This window comes from Naegleria fowleri (assembly GCF_008403515.1).
Source record: "Naegleria fowleri strain ATCC 30894 chromosome Unknown tig42, whole genome shotgun sequence".
Classification (NCBI taxonomy): domain Eukaryota; phylum Heterolobosea; class Eutetramitea; order Acrasida; family Naegleriidae; genus Naegleria; species Naegleria fowleri.
In genome coordinates this window covers 1725-20154 of record NW_025407974.1, presented here as the reverse complement: position 1 = coordinate 20154, position 18430 = coordinate 1725, and the positions used below count along the sequence as shown (strand labels likewise).

The 18430-nt window shown below is 39.3% G+C and overlaps 11 protein-coding genes across 11 annotated transcripts; 7 read left to right on the top strand and 4 right to left on the bottom strand.

Moving 5' to 3' along the window:
- Positions 1 to 906: 906 nt before the first annotated feature.
- On the bottom strand, positions 907 to 1863 carry FDP41_004973 (uncharacterized protein; the record flags this gene model as incomplete). The annotated part of the gene is made up of 1 exon (XM_044708445.1): positions 907 to 1863. One exon carries the CDS (start codon positions 1861 to 1863, stop codon positions 907 to 909), a length of 957 nt encoding a protein of 318 aa, XP_044560720.1.
- Positions 1864 to 2402: 539 nt separating this feature from the next.
- Positions 2403 to 2975, bottom strand: FDP41_004972 (uncharacterized protein; the record flags this gene model as incomplete). Its single annotated transcript, XM_044708444.1, has 1 exon — positions 2403 to 2975. One exon carries the CDS (start codon positions 2973 to 2975, stop codon positions 2403 to 2405), a length of 573 nt encoding a protein of 190 aa, XP_044560719.1.
- Positions 2976 to 3696: 721 nt separating this feature from the next.
- FDP41_004971 (uncharacterized protein) lies at positions 3697 to 4810 on the top strand (the record flags this gene model as incomplete). Its single annotated transcript, XM_044708443.1, has 3 exons — positions 3697 to 3823; positions 3987 to 4299; positions 4591 to 4810. 3 exons carry the CDS (start codon positions 3697 to 3699, stop codon positions 4808 to 4810), a joined length of 660 nt encoding a protein of 219 aa, XP_044560718.1.
- A 359-nt stretch (positions 4811 to 5169) lies between these two features.
- On the top strand, positions 5170 to 7212 carry FDP41_004970 (uncharacterized protein; the record flags this gene model as incomplete). The annotated part of the gene is made up of 3 exons (XM_044708442.1): positions 5170 to 5883; positions 5999 to 6670; positions 6805 to 7212. 3 exons carry the CDS (start codon positions 5170 to 5172, stop codon positions 7210 to 7212), a joined length of 1794 nt encoding a protein of 597 aa, XP_044560717.1.
- A 24-nt stretch (positions 7213 to 7236) lies between these two features.
- Positions 7237 to 8299, bottom strand: FDP41_004969 (uncharacterized protein; the record flags this gene model as incomplete). The annotated part of the gene is made up of 2 exons (XM_044708440.1): positions 7237 to 7576; positions 7767 to 8299. 2 exons carry the CDS (start codon positions 8297 to 8299, stop codon positions 7237 to 7239), a joined length of 873 nt encoding a protein of 290 aa, XP_044560716.1.
- Positions 8300 to 8653: 354 nt separating this feature from the next.
- FDP41_004968 (uncharacterized protein) lies at positions 8654 to 9781 on the bottom strand (the record flags this gene model as incomplete). Its single annotated transcript, XM_044708439.1, has 3 exons — positions 8654 to 9143; positions 9364 to 9496; positions 9661 to 9781. 3 exons carry the CDS (start codon positions 9779 to 9781, stop codon positions 8654 to 8656), a joined length of 744 nt encoding a protein of 247 aa, XP_044560715.1.
- Positions 9782 to 10083: 302 nt separating this feature from the next.
- Positions 10084 to 11303, top strand: FDP41_004967 (uncharacterized protein; the record flags this gene model as incomplete). The annotated part of the gene is made up of 2 exons (XM_044708438.1): positions 10084 to 10853; positions 11075 to 11303. The coding sequence occupies 2 exons, from the start codon at positions 10084 to 10086 to the stop codon at positions 11301 to 11303; spliced, it is 999 nt and encodes a 332-aa protein (XP_044560714.1).
- A 500-nt stretch (positions 11304 to 11803) lies between these two features.
- Positions 11804 to 12670, top strand: FDP41_004966 (uncharacterized protein; the record flags this gene model as incomplete). Its single annotated transcript, XM_044708437.1, has 1 exon — positions 11804 to 12670. One exon carries the CDS (start codon positions 11804 to 11806, stop codon positions 12668 to 12670), a length of 867 nt encoding a protein of 288 aa, XP_044560713.1.
- Positions 12671 to 13132: 462 nt separating this feature from the next.
- On the top strand, positions 13133 to 13707 carry FDP41_004965 (uncharacterized protein; the record flags this gene model as incomplete). Its single annotated transcript, XM_044708436.1, has 2 exons — positions 13133 to 13293; positions 13341 to 13707. The coding sequence occupies 2 exons, from the start codon at positions 13133 to 13135 to the stop codon at positions 13705 to 13707; spliced, it is 528 nt and encodes a 175-aa protein (XP_044560712.1).
- A 771-nt stretch (positions 13708 to 14478) lies between these two features.
- Positions 14479 to 17169, top strand: FDP41_004964 (uncharacterized protein; the record flags this gene model as incomplete). The annotated part of the gene is made up of 1 exon (XM_044708435.1): positions 14479 to 17169. The coding sequence occupies one exon, from the start codon at positions 14479 to 14481 to the stop codon at positions 17167 to 17169; it is 2691 nt and encodes an 896-aa protein (XP_044560711.1).
- A 517-nt stretch (positions 17170 to 17686) lies between these two features.
- Positions 17687 to 18313, top strand: FDP41_004963 (uncharacterized protein; the record flags this gene model as incomplete). The annotated part of the gene is made up of 1 exon (XM_044708434.1): positions 17687 to 18313. One exon carries the CDS (start codon positions 17687 to 17689, stop codon positions 18311 to 18313), a length of 627 nt encoding a protein of 208 aa, XP_044560710.1.
- Positions 18314 to 18430: the final 117 nt, after the last annotated feature.

The following is an 18430-nucleotide window of genomic DNA, read 5'->3' as shown; positions in this document are numbered from 1 at the left end:
ATTAAAAACGAGATCTTTAAGGACAACCATTCCCTCAAGTTGAGTTTCAGATCCAAACAATCTCCAACAATTCTTCCTGTTGATTCGTTCAGTAGAAGGGTGGAGATGGGTCAATAATGGAGAGAATCTAGCTCTGTCATTGCAGGTCCTTTGTTGTAAGAATTGTCGATGATTGTTTTTGGCTGGAATTGTCCTTTTGTTTGTTCTATTGACTTGAATTCATCTTGTTTGGATGGTAGTTTGGTTTCTTTAATATATGAAAACTTGTATTGTCTGATGTATAGGTGTGGATTCATGAGCAGTGGGTTAATGAACAAGATTTATACAACCTATTCGACAAACAAATTGTCAATGACTAAATGAATGTAATAACAGAAAACATAAGACCACTGGTGAACCACTTCAAAGTTATATGATCCGAGAAGAGTTTATTCTTGTGATCATCTTGTCCTATTGTTGAACAATGTGCTTGGCAATTGCATTGGCATGATCAAAGCACATAATACAATGCAAGATTTAATGGTTTCTTCATCGTTGGTATGTTTCTAGGTGATGGTGTTGTATATAAGTGAAATCAGTGATAGGTTTGAAGCAATTCCAACTGACAGTCTATTATTCATCATGATAAATGGTTCAAGGATGGCCAACAACGTGCAAGTGTTGACAAAAAAGGAAAAAAAAGAATACTCTGTGTGCTACGAAAACAGTAGAGTCGATTAAGGAAGGTATGTGCGAAATAGTGTGAGAATAATGTGAGATGTTCGTTGTGCAGAGAGTATCACGAGCCACTGGTGTTCGATTGTGGTGCTTGAGGGAGTTTTACCTCAACAGTGTTCGATTCACAAGGAGAATGCAATAAGATCAAAATGAATGTTGTTTATTTACATTAATTCCCAGCTTTCAAAATTAAAGACTTTCATCATCCTCAGGATTCAACAACTCAAATAAAGAAATGGACGTTCTCACTTTTCTTGGAACTGTTGTTGTCTCAGCATTCTCTAAAGAACCACTGCAAGAGTTTGGAGTTGTTGGTGCGTGTTCATCCTTCCTCGTGAGAGTCAAATGTTGAGACAACAAAGTGGCCGCGGACGTTTCTTCTTCATTTGGATTCATTTCTCTTTGTCCATTACTGTTTGAAACCAGAAATGTTTGTTGTAAACCAGAATGAGAGAGTACAGTTGGGATATGATTGACGTTTAAAGTGGCAGGTGCAATCATACGTGCTCGATCATACTTTTGTGGTGGTGGTGACATGACGGTCGTTGAAGAGATGGTGGTGGTTCTTACTCTGGATGGATTCGTCATCATGGTGTGTGAGGACCTTCCAGTGGTGGTTGAACGAGTGGATCGAGTCAAGTGTTGTTGTTGTTGTTTAGACTTGCTTGAGGAAACTGGACTCATTGTTTCTCGATAACACAAATCCTTTGAACGAGCATAACGAGGTTTTCGAAGAGGTCGACATAACACAGTTTGCAATTTACAATGACTACCATTGTGATCATTGTGATCAACGACTTGCTGATTGGTGTTTGGTTCACGAACAGGAATTGGACGAGGAGGAATTGGCTGAAGTTGTTCCGGACGAACAAGTGGTAGGGCATTTGTCTGAGGTACTAATGGCTGTGGTGGAGTTGGGATGACAATTTGCACGGGCGGAGGAACATGCCGACGTGAAGATGGTACTTGTGTTTCCACATTGAAATGGAGCGACAAATCCAAAGAACCATTGAATGGATTTGAAGTGGAGAATCTTTCAGTGTCTGTAAAGTAAGAGACCATGGAGAGAGGTTTGGATCGTTTTCCCTTCTTTTGTTGTTGTTGTTGTTGTTTGTTTGGCACAAAGGTCACGTAACTGAATTTCATTTTGTAATTTTTGTTTTAACAATGTTGTGGATGATATTGTGAGGAGAGACACTCACTAAATAATGTCTTTGTTGGGAAGGTTTTGCGATTAAGACAGAAATGGAGAAAGAGAAGATGTTTGATACAAACAAGAATGGCCATTGTGTGTCCCATAGTGACTTGTGCCAGGTCGACTAGACAAAAAAGGCAATTTGCAAATTGTTGTGGATTCTTTGTTACAAACGCGAGTCAAGGGCGACGGCTGTTGGCTTGGCTTTTTTAAACACACAACCGTCGTTTATGTAAGAGTCGGTGACTCAAAAGGAAGAAACGACAAGCACCAGTCAAATTTCAGTGTTATTATCTCATTGATATTTTAAAGAAGCAGTTTCCTTTTTCAAAGATACATTAACCGTTGAAGGGGGATTTAATAAATGCACCTTGTTATTGCCAGTTTTAATTTGTGAAATTTCGAGTGACTCATGTAGTGAGAGTGACCAGAAATGATGATTCGTGTCTGTGGTTGGTATGGTGAGCCTAGATTTACAACCATCCTTAATTCAGGCGTTTAGCAGCTCCTGAATAGAAATTGAGGTTCTAATTTTCTTAGCCTTTGCATCTTTTGAATGAGACATGCATACAGTACAGGGTTGTAAAAGATGGTAGTGAGGGCTCGGCATTTGTGATGACTTGTTCGTGTGAGGATTCGGATTACAATCAATGCCTTCACTGGTCTTCATCATTTCTTGTGGTTGACTATTGTTGTACAAATTGACACGGAATACAGAATCAAAAGTTGGTGGTGTGGAAAAACTCAAGTTTGAACACTTTGAAGAGGATGATTTCTTTCGAATTCCACTATTGAGAACAGAGCTTGCGTTTAGAGACTTCTCTTTCCTTTTGCTGCTCGATGAGAGATGCTTGGTATGAATCCGAATGTTTGGCAATGCATGCACGTTAAAATGTTTGGACATATCCGTAGAGCCATCGAAAGGATTGCAAGATCCGTGAGTTGCTTTTGGAGAATCAGAGGAGCAGAATGAAATCATGGTGAGATTGTTTGGGTTGGAGGTTCCAAAAGGCGTTGAAGATTGCTGTTGGCTATGCACAAAGGAAACAATCGTGATTTTCATTTGAGAATCCAAGTGAAACTGAGTAGATAACCTTCGAGTGTTTGTTTTTTTCAATGAATGCTTATGTGTGGTTGATTAGAAGAAAATATAATCACAAATTGTCCATAAGGAAGAGCATGTATAATTCCGAAATATTTGTGACAGCTGTTGGCTTAAAGGTCACTGCCATTTTTGCTCGTCATGATTACAGATTGGAATGTGTCCATGCCATTTTCTTCCTAGCTATCCCGGTCAGTAGGTAAAAGGTTTTTCTAAAAGGATGAAAATGGTTTGGACACATTCGATTTGATTTGATAAAAAAGTGGAGTCCGCCCATTACTGCATTCAATTTTTATGTGTGGAAAGAGCAGCGCGTGATGACCACACAATTCGATTTCTTGATCGTAATTATTCAGACAAGACTGCATGCATCAAGGCAAATTATTCTCTTTGGTAATGGAACAAGAATGAACCTGAGCATCTCCCCTGCAGTTTCAGAACTCTCAACTTCCAAACATGACTTTCCTCACATCACCTCACATCAACATTCAGTTTCTCTCTCCCTGCTCAATCCATTAATAAAAAAGCAAAGTGAAGGCCCAAGCAAATTAATAGTTGCTGTATTTTTTTCAAAGCCTTTTTCATAACCGAAAAACCGTAAATATTAAAAAGAAATAGCGCTCACACGTAGTAGTTCTCTCATACTTGTCATCATCGTCGAATATTAATTCAATCAATTGAAATGGCAACCACAGCCCACATGGGAGCTCCACAAGGTGGATCATCATCGGGGAATACGCTTTCTTCGCTCTCCTCAATGAATCATGTCAAGTCGAGAAAAAAGGGAATGGAATTTACGGATGTCAAAGGTGGGTAAAAAGGAGTCATTTGAACGAAATGATGATGATGATGACCATCATGATGATGCGTTTTTTCAATACCAAACGTTGTCTTTCAATGAATCATTCTTTGGAAAATAATAATACGTTCATAATTTCAAATACTCTGTGTTTCGGAAATTACAACATGTAGTGTGTCGGGGCTACCAAAACAAACTGGGAACCATTGATGCAAATACAGCAAACGTTGGAGGAAGTATAATGATTAATCAGATTAAGAAAAATCACACAGTAAATATGATGTCCATGAAAAAGAGGGTTGACAATGATTTACCGTGGTCATACAAATATTCAAAGAATTTCAATATTGCACGGGTGAGCCCTCCAAAGAAGATCAAATCATTGGCTCCTCTGAAAGAAGTTCGACATGCGTCAGGTTCTTCTCCAAGCAAACAACCACATTCAGCACGAGAATATACATCAAAAGGAAGCAAACTAGATTTAAAGTAAGTTTGTGCAATTCCTTAATGTCATGTCACAACAAGGACATCCAATGGTTGGAACTCTTGATGAAATAACACTTGGCCATGATGAAAACATCCATGGATGCATTATCATGTCACAGTAAGGACCACAAAATTGATCCTGCTCAAGATATTGAGGATCCTGAAGATCAAGAAATATATGAAAAGTTTTTGGATATGCTGAGGAGAAGAAAAAACCATTGAGGAAGCCCGAAGAATTGCTTCCACTGTATTTTTAGAGGCAGAGGAACAAATGCTGCTTAATGCCTACAGTGGGGTTCCACAATATGTTGAAGGTTTCATTTCCTCGAATTCTTGTGGTACAGATACTCCTTCTAAGGACGATGAGGAAGAGGTTGATGAAAATTTTGGAGAAATTGAGGAAGAAGCACCTTTCACTTCTGAATCTCATGAAGACACTAAGAATGAAGGTAAAAATCAATACTCTCGCGCTCCACACGAAGAGGGCCTTTCACTACAGAAAGTGGAGTAAATGCTGTGTACGTGTATGCACACGACATTACGCGTTCAACATGATGTCACTATGTGTAGTCATCATTCCTTCCAGTAAATAATATTCACAGTACATATTTGAATTGGACCCATGATAATTCCGAAGAGACACCATTAAGATCCAAACTTCGAACTATTGAGGTATATCTCCGAAAACTAAAAAAAATATTGAGGCACTAGAAAGACCATCACGCATTGTCTTTCGTAAACCATCATCAACAACATCAAGAATCATCATTGTTGAAAGAAACTTTTTCTTCAACCATTCTCATTCTCTTCATCATTATCGAACAACAGGTATTGTTGAAAATCAATCATAGAACATGATCATCCAGCATGATGACCATCAAATCCGCCTCCACAACAACAACTCCGAGCAACCATAATAACAACACCAACAACAACAACAACAACTCGAATAAACGTAACTACGGGCAGGCAATATTTAGGAGCTCAGGCAGTAGTCAAGATTTGCACAAAGACTCTCAACAACGATGCAGTGTGTCACTTCCTGCAATTACTTCATCCAAACGCCTTAGTACAAGCACAGCTGCAGCTTCCTCGGCGCGAAACAAGCGTACAAGCAATGGAAATACCACCTCATCCTCCTCCTCCATGAATAATACCACCAATGCAAACAATACATGCTCTTACAGTGTTGTGTATCGTAATGGAAGTTCTCGTAGTAATCAATCCTCACGAGCAACAAGCCGAGCGAGTCGAGATGATTCAACTCCCTCGAGTGGAAGGAATAGTGAGGACTTCAACTCTACAGAAAGCATGAATCTCGTTCTAGATCAAGAAGCAACAGTACTTGATGAAGACACACTCCAATTCATTTCTCTCATGAAAAAGGATTTGGCGGTTCTTCATAAAAAACTGTATGAATATAAGGCAGACGAGAGAGGTCAACGTTTGAGCTTGGATGATTTTTCCAATGTATCACAATGTATTTTCCATCATGACTCGTTCAAAACAAGATATTATCTGTTGGAAATGCTTGTTGAGAAAATTGTCGAATTGCAACATCATCTTCTTCAGAAAACTGATCGGGTAAGTTGATATGAATGATATGATTTGGTTCAGACTTCGCCTTGACTAACATTTTGTCAAGTTAATTCCCGTTTCGAAACGATTCAAAGTTAATAATGTTTGAGTTTCTTCAAAGTTGCAAAAATTCATCGAAGTGGCTGATAGAATTATGGATGTTGTTGAACAATCTAGAAATTCCAAGGTTCAAACTTTTCAAAAAGAAACTCAAACGAGTGATGTCACTCACAAAAAATCAAATTCAGATTCGCTCCTGACAGGATCAACGTTCGTTGAATGGAATGATACCTCCAATGAAAAGGAATTGTTGGAAAAACAAAAGATTGAATTGGAAGAAGAAAAATCGAGCTTGAGTACAAGCGTTTCCAATCTCACAGAAAAATTATATCAAACAGCCTTGGAAAAAACTGCTCTTGAGGAAAAGCTAAAAGCATCAACCTTGAAATACGAGTCTACAATTTCGAATCTCAATTCACAAATTGAGAATCTTAAACAAAGTATTGCATACATGTCAACTGAAAAATCATCACTCACAGAGAAATTAAATGCTCAACAAGGTGCATTGCATGAGACAGTGAATGACTTGAATCTTCAATTAAGGCAAGGAATGGAACGCATTCAGCAATTGGAGGAGCACATTGGTAGAAAGGAGAAGGAAATAGAGCAACTGAGAAAAGAAAACGAACTCACAAGGAAGGAGGATGACCTACAGGAGAAGTATTCCAATCTTCTCAAATATAACACACAACTCGAAAAGGATTACAAAGACATGCTGGAAGAATGTAATCATGTGAAGGAGTCATCTTCCAAAAATGAGTCTCTCTATGCAAATGCAATGGAGGCTCTTCGTGAAATGCAAGAATCACACAAGCGCCTCACGCAAGAATTCACATTGAAAAATGATACCAAAAACTCCAATACAAGCTGGAGATGGCAGAAAAAATCGCCATGCAAAAGGAATTTCAGTATGAAGAGTTGGTCAAGGAGTATCAAATTCTTTCCATAGAGCTCGGTATCAACCAAAAGCAAAATGAAAACCTTAAAGAACAGCTCAAAGTCATGCAAAGAGAGAATCAACGTCTCATTAAACAAGAGCAAGTAGAAAGTGATTCTCAGCAGGAAATTGTCTTGATCAGAAAGGATTATGAGGAGAAACTCAAATCCATGAATGAAAAAATCAAGGAGCTACAATTTAACCATATGATGCAGTTGCAATCTCTCAATGATACATTCATACAGGAGAGAAAAATGATGCAAAGGAAGGCAGACAAATTTAAACAGAGATGTGATTTGTTAGAAGCCAGGCTTAATGAGCTGGAGCAGCAAAAATAGTCAGCCGTGAAGCTGCGCGAGACTTTAAAACATGTTTGAAAGTCTTTCTTTCCATGTCAAATCACTTGAAAGAAAAGTAATAGATCTCGCCTCATGTTCCTCATTGAATGTAAGGTTGGAACTAGTCTCACCATCATGTTCACTAGATGTTGCAACATTTTCGAAAAGAATGATCAACAAGTGACACTTGGAAGAGTCCAATAAGACCTCTCGTATGTAGGAGTGATGAGGTTGTTTCATCAAGTCGTTATCCTCAAGCAAACGATTTCCCCACTCAATAAGTGAAATTCCATTTGTGAAAACATGAAGCAAATCTAATCTATCAAATCTATCCAATCGATATAGATCAATATGGTGTATTGTTCTATATTTGTCAAAATATAGAGTGGATTAGTTTTTCATAAATAAATGATTGAATGGGTATAGAGAAAAGTGTATATCATTTAGAATTATTGGACGAAAGATGATTATAATTACAATTAAGATGTTGAAAGTATTGAATAAAAACAACAACACTCGTGTGAAATTATTTTCTCAATATATATATAATATACCTACTCAAAATTTCCACTGAGCTTATTTTCATAAAGATTATCCAACAAAAAGTTGGAGAGGGTACATTTAAATTCATATCCTTTTCCAACACTCGAATGACATGCCTTGCAAAAACACTCTTTCCACTTCCCATATCTCCTGTCAACAAAACGACATCAGTGTTTTGTAGTAATTTTGAAAATTTTTCTGCCAATGTTCGGGTTCCTTCAATATTTTGCACAGGAAATGATTTTTCGAACCATTGTGATGATTGATTTGATAGTTCCATTGAAGAATCTGTGGTGCAAGAGTTCTCTCTAAAATTTAGACATGCGGTGCCATAATTTCTACACAACGAAATATTCACATCCGAATTTAAATTTCCGACACGAAATCTTCTTGTCGTCAGAGCTAAATGAGAGGATGATATATTCTTCACCATTTGGTGTCGATTTTTACCCATGATTCGTTCAATGATTAAAGACACAGAACGGTCATTCCGAGAGCAACTGCTTCGAAAGAACAATATTCCTTGCTTGAGCATTTTCATCATTTTTTTGAATTGTGAAATTTGCAATTTGAGAAATCCCCATAACTGCAGTCATTACTAATACAAGTCGAAAAAGAGACTCTAATTGTCCTTTCGTTGTTGTTGTTGTCATGAAATTTAATTTGTTAGTTGATCATGCAAGGAATTCTGCATGCAGAAATTTCTCCAAGTACAAAAGTTATGTGTGGGTGTGAATGGGGTTTGTTCTCATCGCGTTCACTACTTTTAAATGCTCGCGCTCTTAAACACAACATATTTGTACACGGGTGATGCAATAATGATTAGGGAAGAGTCAAACATGAAGAGGTTAAGGAGTGTGTGATCCTTCTTCTTCAAATTCACTCTTTGTCTCGAACATTATTGACTTGCACCTCCACAACAAGTGATTCGTTTGGAGGACCTCACCGAAGGAGGTCTTGTGAGTGTTTTTCCACTTCGTCGCACCACCAATCCACCACCATTGGACGAAGAAGGATGATCCTCCTCTTCCGTGTCTTCCTCTCCCACTCGTGTATCCTCTCGGAGGGGCATCTTCCGAGCCAATGTTTCAAACACTTCCCTCACATTGATATTCTCTTTGGCCGATGTTTCCATAAAGATCAGTCCATTATCTTCGGCATAGGCTTGAGCAAAGGAATGATCCACTTGTCGTTTCTCATCTTGTAGGTCGAGTTTATTACCTGCAAGGGCAATGACCATATTTGTTTGACTTTGTCGTTGTAATTCCTTAACCCAGTATTTGGCTCTGTGGAAAGACTCCATGTTCGTAATGTCGTAGACAACGATGGCACATTCAGAACCTCTATAGTACATGGGAGCGAGAGATTTGTATCGTTCTTGTCCGGCTCTGTGTGAAAGTTGGATTTTTGAATATTTTGTCACCATGATCATTATTTGAAATTTCATTGTAATCAAATGTCAAATTAAAGTAAAATGGAATTAATGATGACATTTGTGTAGAAAGCAATTCATAAATAATGATGATCATGTTCAATATTGATGAACATGTTGTGAAATGATCATTCAATGGGTTGTTATCAACAATAATAATAATAATGATTACATACGTATCCCAAACTTCAAATTTAATCACTCGATCTCCAACTGTTATGAATTGTGTCGAAAAGGCTGCTCCAATGGTACTTTCTTGATATTGAAAAAAGCAATTCTTGTCAAGCCGAATCACAAGACTTGTTTTGCCTTTTTCAATCATGATTGTTCATTCATGAATGGGTTATTTCAGATGGAACATGGTCAACCGGAACGTGATGTTTGATTCCAATATCATATCATTGGATCATAGGATGATTTTAAAGTCATGGACATCATTCCGAGAACATCATGTGTGATGATCACACACTTACCTACCGAGCTTTCTCCGAGTACTACGAGTTTAAACTTGTCCGCTTTTCTGAGAGTCTCATCGTCAAACATTGCGTTGTTGCTTTTCGAGAGTTGTGACGATGACGAGGATGGTGAGGGCATAAATTGTTTTTTTTAAAATTTGATCAATCTTTTGATGACAGCGTGGTCGAGGTATTAAAATTAGATTGCAACCGTTTCTTCTTGCCCAAGCAAGAGGCGTTGGCCAATAACAATAAGGAAAGAACTTGAGGAAGTCCAATGTACACTGAGTCTCTGTCACTATGGTTTAGGATTCTAACGTAGGGTTGCAACCTGTGCACCCCCCTCTCATCCATCTTGTGAGAATGACCCTTAAAAAGCATCGTAGTTCAAGAAGGAGTCTCACGCGCGGGCTCAGTGATCACGAGTGGTGGCTTGAAAAAATGTCTCACACACAATCCTCTTCTTGCATTGAATTCTCACAGCCGTTTAATCCAATGATCATCTTTTCGGAATGGTATTCCCAAGCACAGACCACTCATCAACAAATGATTCAGTTCTTACAGCAAAGCTGTTCAATCGCAAGATCCAACACCACACACAGCAATGGAATTCCTTCAATCTTTCAACTTCCTCCCGATCCTGCAACCATGACAGTGGCCACTGTGGATCCACAAACCATGCAACCCTCCACTCGGAATGTCTTTTTAAAATCCTTCCATGTGGAGAGAGGAGAGTTTATATTTTGCACCAATTTTCAATCTCGGAAAGCAACAGAAATGTTGAACAATGATGGCAAAATCGCTCTCAATTTCTATTGGAATTATGTGTCAAATGAACAATCGAAATCAATCGACAACAACAAGAGCTCCTCACATATTGTGGATGAAAAACTCGATTCGATAGAAGAGTCCGATGATGCAGTTAAAATTTCATCATCTTTTTCATCATTATCGGCACAGGATCATGTTTCTATTGCTCTCAATGGAAGATCAAGACAAGTAAGAATCGAAGGAATTGGTTCCATATGTTCCGAAGAAGAATCGGATGAATTTTTCAATTCGAGGCCTTTAGAGTCGAGAATTGCTTCGAGTGTAAGCAAGCAGTCACGAGTGATTGAAAGAGGAAGGAAACAACTCTTGGAAGAATTTGAAAAAGCTCAACAAGAGGGCGAACAATATGCGAAAAGACCTTCTCATTGGGGTGGAATAAGGTATGTGTTTGTTAAGGTTTGATTTATGAATAGCGAAAATTGTCAACATTGTGTTATTGTTGGAAATTTGCCTTCGGTGTGCTTGTTTTGTTGACGATGAATCAAATTCGAATGCAATTATTTGTGTGTGTTCCAAATCATTTCCAATATATATTGATCAACCTCTTTGTTGTTTCTAACTGCACGTCTGGATGAATATGATTTCCTTTTATCAAATACAGAGTGAGAGCACACTCGATTGAATTTTGGGAGAGTGGGAATCATCGTTTGGCACACCGAGTGAAATATTATCGAAAAGGAACAACCCTTCAACAACAACACACAGAACTGTCTTCAGAGCATGGTCGTGTAACCTCAGAAGCAAGTATTGTTGCCGCCGTACACGAATCATCACTTGTGTTACAAGACGAACATGAATGGATCTTGGAGCCTCAAATATTGTATCCTTGAGGGAGCCAACATGAAGCAGCAAGTGTTGTTACATTTTCATGAAAATTGAGTTGGAAACATACGCACAAATATGTAACGTGTTTATTTATGCATCACCCGCTCATGAATCGATAATCCTTGATTTTCTCGGGTCTTAATCGAAAGAGTGTTTCTCGAACATGAGGTGCAGTTTCGCGTGTCACCTCCATTAAAATCCCTCTCGAAATGACCTCCTCTGTAGCACACTCACGACATGACCCGATTTTGTATGGTGACATTATCAATGGCATTCTGTGCTCACACAAAGAAAGAAAGCAATTAAACCCTCATCATGATGATGGTCATGACACTTCTCTATGGAGATGTAAGAATGGAGAACAATGGTGAGTAGATAGGTGCGAATATGCGCATTCTGTTTCAGAATCAAACAACCATCATGATGATTGAGATGAATAGGCGGAACGGATCTTGCCCTACCTGAAGACCCGCGACATGTCAAAACTATGATGAAAAGGAAGAACATGTCAGAACCACCATCTTCATCATTTCCAACCAGTGTCGACCCTGATGAACTGACGAACAAGAGCAGCAACGCCACGATTCTCGAAATTGGAAAGAGGATTGAAAAGAAAAAGCACCAACAAGATTCTTATCATCCCGAGTTGAACCATTTCACGACCGACCTTATGAATAGCAGCTGCTGTATGGTAGTTGTTCATCATAATTCAATCGACGAACAAGCAGCAGCAGTAATTGAACTCCTCCATGAAGTTGCACAACAAGAAGAACCACAATTTAAAACTATGGCGATGATACTCCTTGATGATGAGATGAATGGACAAGCAGCAGCATCACACACAACAACAACTACAACAACAGACTGGAATGAGAGCATTGTTCAACTCCTTTCTTCCTATCCACGAGATGGTTCTCTCGGATATGGATGGGTCAAGCCAACATCCAAGAGTCCTCATCATCAGAGCCTCTCCTCGTCTGTACCTTCCTTTCCGACCTCTCCATTACTATCCTCCTTGACTTCTTCTTCCTCCATGAGCAGTTGCAATTCCACTCCTACTTCCTCCTCTAATACCAGCTCAATACTATCTTCGTTCATCATCACGAACAGTTCGTCCACAAGTCTTTCATCCTCTCCCCATGATAATGTTGAGCAACAGTCCCATCATCATCAACAACAACAACAACAACGTCTATGGAATGCTCTACAGACCTACCTCCCTCAAATCTCACTCCGTAAGCCTCATACGTCGCGACTCATAGCCACCATTTCAGAATTGGCTCGACTCGAAGAAGCAGAATCATTGAGGATGAATTTGCCCATCACGAGTAGTGTATTTGACAATGGTGTCAAAAACCTGAATGCATCGTGAAACCCCTATTCACCTCAGTCGACGATTGGAAAGCCATTGAGAGAGAATTTTCTGACATTTTGAACTTGGCTCTTCCATCCCACGATAATTCTTGTAGTGATGACTGCAACCACGATCGAACGGATCTACCAATAGAAGCCCAATTGAAGACTGAATTGAATCGTCTCTTGATGGATTTTGAAGAGTTTCTTTGTTTGTTGCCACCTATTGTACAATGTTTGTGTGACCGTTCTCAGTTGCATTGTTGCATTTGTGGATGCACGAATTATGGATTTGCAAGAGATTTAATTTTACGACACCAACAAGTGGACAGAGAGTTATGTCACTCGAACGAGATACTGCTGTTGCCAAGTTTCAGCTCCACTCTGAAAGGCAAAAACTCATTGCAGAGAAAAAGAAGGAAATGAAAATGGACTTGTTAAAAAGCAACAACAAAGGCCTGAAAATCTTCATTCCATGATCATGCCTCAATTCTTTTTGCATCCGTCCTCCCTATTAAGCAGTATTGCTCAAACAGGTAGTTTTGGTGCTTTGAGTGTTACTGATTCGAGCATAATGAAAGCTGCAACAGAGAGCGGACTTCAGTCTTCGTCAATGAATCCAGTTCTTAGCATACCTTCGACGTTTTGTTGTGGCGTTACCTTTGAAATATTCTTTCGAGTATTCACAGAGAAGAGACATCCCAGGCTGCAGGACTTTTCAACATTCAAGAATTGCTAAAAATCAAGAGGGATTGGTTTTGTGAAAAACAAGACAATGCAGCAAAAGACGATGACTCCTATAAAGAAGGTTGCTATAAGGCATTAATGTCACGAGGTCTCGGCAAACATGTGAATAACATTTTCGAAGCAAAGCAAGGCGACTTTGTACAATTTTGGAGAGTGAATGGTACAGGTCATAGCGTGATCTTTATGGGCCTCAAGGAAGATGAAATAACATTTGAATATTGGTCCTCTCAACGCTCCACAAATGGAGTAGGGTTTAACACTGAATCGTTGTCAGGTGTCGAACGATTTCACATTGTGAGATTGGTGTAGATCGTGTATGGATTGATTCCTGACCTGGATATTATTAACATTTCAAGTTATTGGTGGGAATACTCTTTGCTTATTTTGAGAGTGAGCGAGTATTGATTCAATGCAACAAAGAAGAAACCTGCTTGTTGTTTTGGTGGGGTTTCTTCCGTTTTATGACCAGAGCAAGATCAAGAATTCTTTGACAAAATATGGCTAACAGTGTGGCTTATTTGGAATGTTGACAAAGGGAGATGTCAAGTCAGACAAGATTTAATTTATTTATTTTCCATTTAAGGCAAACAATGAGGTTTTGTTATTACGGCTAACTTGATTTAAAATACGCAAACAGCATTCAAGAAAACAACCAGGCTTCCATCATTGTATCGTTTCTTCAACTTGATGATCAAAAATACACGGCGTAATTAACATTCATCAACATTCAACAAACTTAAAATTTAAATTATTTAATAGACTTCAACATGTACTTTGAAAATTATCTTCTCAACCTTGCCGGTGTATTCGTCGCACTCATACTCGTCTTGGTCACGATTGCCATTCTTCATCACTATCACAAAGATCGCTACATGACATATTTTCAAAAACGTCCTCACAAGAAGTGTGTGTTCGTGAGTGATGACGAACAAAAGAGATTACATCCAGGTGGCAAGACACCCCACCGAATTGTTTTTCCCTTGCAAGAATTATTAGATGATCAGAAAAAAGAACAGTACATTATTGGCTGCCACTCGTCAAGCTGCTCATTACCTTCACAATTCCCACGCCAACAACAAAATGGCAACGAAAAAAGGTCTTTTAGGATGGCTTTGGAGAAATTTACCTTCCATTCCGTACTTGAGTGTTTGGATTCAATGGTGTGAAGATCCCATCTTGTTCTTGGAGAAGGCCTCTGAATTATATGGTCCCGTTTTCACCATTAGTTCCTATTTTAAGGAATGGACATTTATGGTTGGAGAAGGAGCCAACAAGTATTTCTTTGATGCTAAACCTCAAGTGTTGGATGAGCAATCTGCGAGAGAGTACTTCTACAAGCCATTGATGGTAAACAGTGCTACTCCTTCCATGAGCACCACTGCTTCAAAAACTTCGTTTAAAATTGAGACTGTCAATGCCACCAATTCTTCCAATGCTTCAGCTTCTACACAATCTTCAATGCCACCGACAACACCCTCTCGAAGTCGTGAAGAGATTTGGAATCAAGATTGGCTTTACAAATCAAAATCATTCATGCGAGAGGGCTTCTCAAACAAGAGAACTCTTGTGAAATATTTAGAAAACATTAAGCGAGAGGTGAGAAGCATTCTCTTCCATCAGCAACACATTAATTTGAAATTTGTGGATCGCAATGAGAAACCTGCCATTGCCGAGATGGAATTGCCAACTCCCAAAATTTTACACAAACATTCGGATTCTGTCTTTTCTGGAAGCTCTTCTACAGGCGCACAAGCGAATGAAGTGGTGGTTGTGAATGATCTATTTTCACAAATGTCCAAGTTTGTGGTGAGAAGTTTGATGAGAAGTATGTTGGGTTCTTCATTTGTCAAGAGACACGGTGATGAAGTGACAGAGAGTATTGTCTTTCTGGAATGTCAAATTCATAATCCATTTGTTACTCTGTATTACAACCATTTGAGATCGAATGTGTTGGAGTATCTGTGGATGCCCAGTCTTATTGAGCAAATCGAGACCAAGAAGAAGAGAGTTCATTACTTGATTTGTAATGAAATTGAGAGACGTGTGAAAATGATGGAATATGAAAATCTTGAAGAAGTTCCTTTTACACAACAACACAATCAAGCCTTTTCACAACAATCTCTTCCAGCCTCCCAGTCAACCTCTCAACGCACAAAGGAAGACATGACCAATCTCCATTCTTGTTACATTGATTTCATTTTGGAAAAAAATGGAACTGACAAATATGGTGGACTTCACAGAACCACTTCCATCTATGCCAATCATATCATTTGCTTGTTAGTAGAATCACTCGCGAGTGTTGCTGCCTTAGGATGGGCCATTGCGCATGTGGCAAGTGACACCGCTCTACAAGATCGTCTACGAATGGAAGTAAATCTCTTTAAGGAAAAGTTGGAAAAGGAATCGAGCAGTTTCATTAGATCCATGTGGAGTGAAGCCACATGCACTGCCAGACCCTTATTACCACACCTTTCACCTTCAACGGTTACTTCTTCACCACACCATTTAGAAGCAAGTGCTTTCACACAACCTGCAATGAATCTTTCTGGAGAAGATCTTGACATGACTGTTGACAGCAACATCAATGAAAATTCAGAAGCGCTGAGCACCATTACGGATACCAGTGTGACCAGTGGCAGCGGTGGTGGTGGTGGCTTAAGAGAAGAGGATGTGGAAGAACTTCGAAAACAAAGTCTGATCGAAGATGGTGGCGAAGCAACAGCAGCTGATGAAACTCAATCGCATCACACCTCCACTGATACAAACCCACCGGATAGTATTCCCTCCTTGTCCATTCCATCGTCACCGGTTCCTCCTACTGTGTGGAGTACAGTGAGCTCTACGGAGGATATGTTACGTGTGGTCGGCTCTAGTCAACCACCACCTTCCACACGATATCGATTTGCACCAAGACCTGTTCCTGTATTGGCAAATCCTCCCACTGGAGGCAATTTGGATACTCCACAAAGTTCTGATGGACCTTCGAATTCCAATGTAACACAAAGTGAAAACACCATGACAACTCCAAAATCGAATTTAGCTAAAAGAAGACCCTCATTGACATTGTTGTCTCCAGGAAATAACAACAACAATAGTTCTGTCTTACCACCTGTTCAATCCACACCTGCAGAGACCATGTCCACCACCTTTCCTCCCTCTCCTACTCATGTCCATACATTTGCTTCGACCGATCAGAGGATGAATGTGAGTGGTTCTTCCATGAGTACTACTAGTAGTGGTGTTGGCATTGGTGGAATTGAAAGCAGTATGAGCAGTAATTATAACCTTCGTTTGGTGGAATGCATTTTACAATCGAATGCCTGTGAGGATCCTCTGAAATTACTCGACTCGTGTCTGAAAGAAGCTGCTCGAATTTATTCCATGAGACTTTTTACCAAACAAACTCGAGAGAGTATGAATTATCATAATCTGACCATTCCTGCCAATCACTTGGTGAGCGTGTCACCCTTCTTTGTGCATCGTGATGAGAACTTTTATCCCTACGATGCAAATACCTACAGACCAGATCGTTTCAATTTGGGTGAAGTTGGAGATTTACATCGTTTGAAGGATGAAGAACATGCGTTTATTGGATTGGAAGGATTTTCAGGATCAAATTTCACCATGCTTTCCAGTAAGCTGTTCCTTATGGAATTATTATCGAATTATCAAGTGGAGACACCTCAATTATTTGCCTCTGATTTTACAGGATTTGGTTCGGTAGCAATGCCCATTCAACCCATTGCGCTCATTTTGAATCCATTGACTTGAATGTATTAAAGGTCTCATTCAGGAACACTTGTTTCCTTGTCTTATTGAATAACCTTGCATCTATGCAAGGTTATCCCAGAATCAAGTGGATTTATGAAATATTTGAATTTCCAAAATCTCCATTAAGCTTTTCCAAGTGTATGTTCATCAATTTTCCCATCTCTCCAATGCCTTCCTCAACAACAACAACAACACTTCCATCTTTCATCCCAGCAACATTTTGCTCCATCCAACTCTTGCTCATTCTCAAAGAACACAACAAGCTCCAATGAGGACCTCTCCAATAACAATAACAACACGACTACGACTACTACCAACAACCACAAGAATAACCACAACAACAACAACACTAAGAACACGGAATCCCCAACAAACAACAATTTGTCCACTCCAAATAGCAAAAAGAACATTCCCATTGGTAGAAGCAACACGATCATTGAACTGTTGAAACAAGAGGAGAAGCGACTGACACAACTCAACAATTGTTGAACTAGATCCAGAAGAAAAGAAAAAATCCATGTTTGACAAACGACGATCCAGAGCCATCTTTCGAAGCAATGCTGAGAATCCAAGTGAGACATTTGACTTTTCACAACTTGATCAACACTTTAGGGCAATTTCTCAGTCAACTTCAACAAGTTGTGGCATTCCAGACCAACAAGTGGCAGCAAATGCCTCCCGCTGTTATCCAGTAAGGCAAGAGACTCTTCCTCCTCCAAACGACACCTCCGATATCAACACCCAAAAGTGTTCCATATCAGCAAAAATTGATCACACACAAGAAAAAAGAATGGCCAACATCAACATTTCGAGTTTGTATGACTCTCGTGACTATGACAACGAGTTCTCCACCTCTTCGTCCTGCTACTCTCCAACAGTAGCCACCATTGTGCATCGTTCGAATGGAAGCACTCAGCGTTCACCTCTCATTCAACAAAATGTTGAGAGATTGGTACGGAGTGATGCCTCATACTCTTCACCAGGTTCTTCTGACTATGCAGAAGGTGCTTCAGATGTTGCCGTAGTGGATGATGACGACGAAGAAGACTACGATGATCCATTCCATGACTTTGAGGAATATGATGATGATGACGAATGTGTATATGGTGATTTCGAATACAAATACTCCCTGATCATGACATAACCTTCAAGGTTATTTTCCCAAAATCTTAATCGAGATAAATTTTTCAGATTTTCAACGATCGAAAGGGCACCTGAAAATTCTATTTCATTATCATCTATATCCAAGCAAGTTAATTCT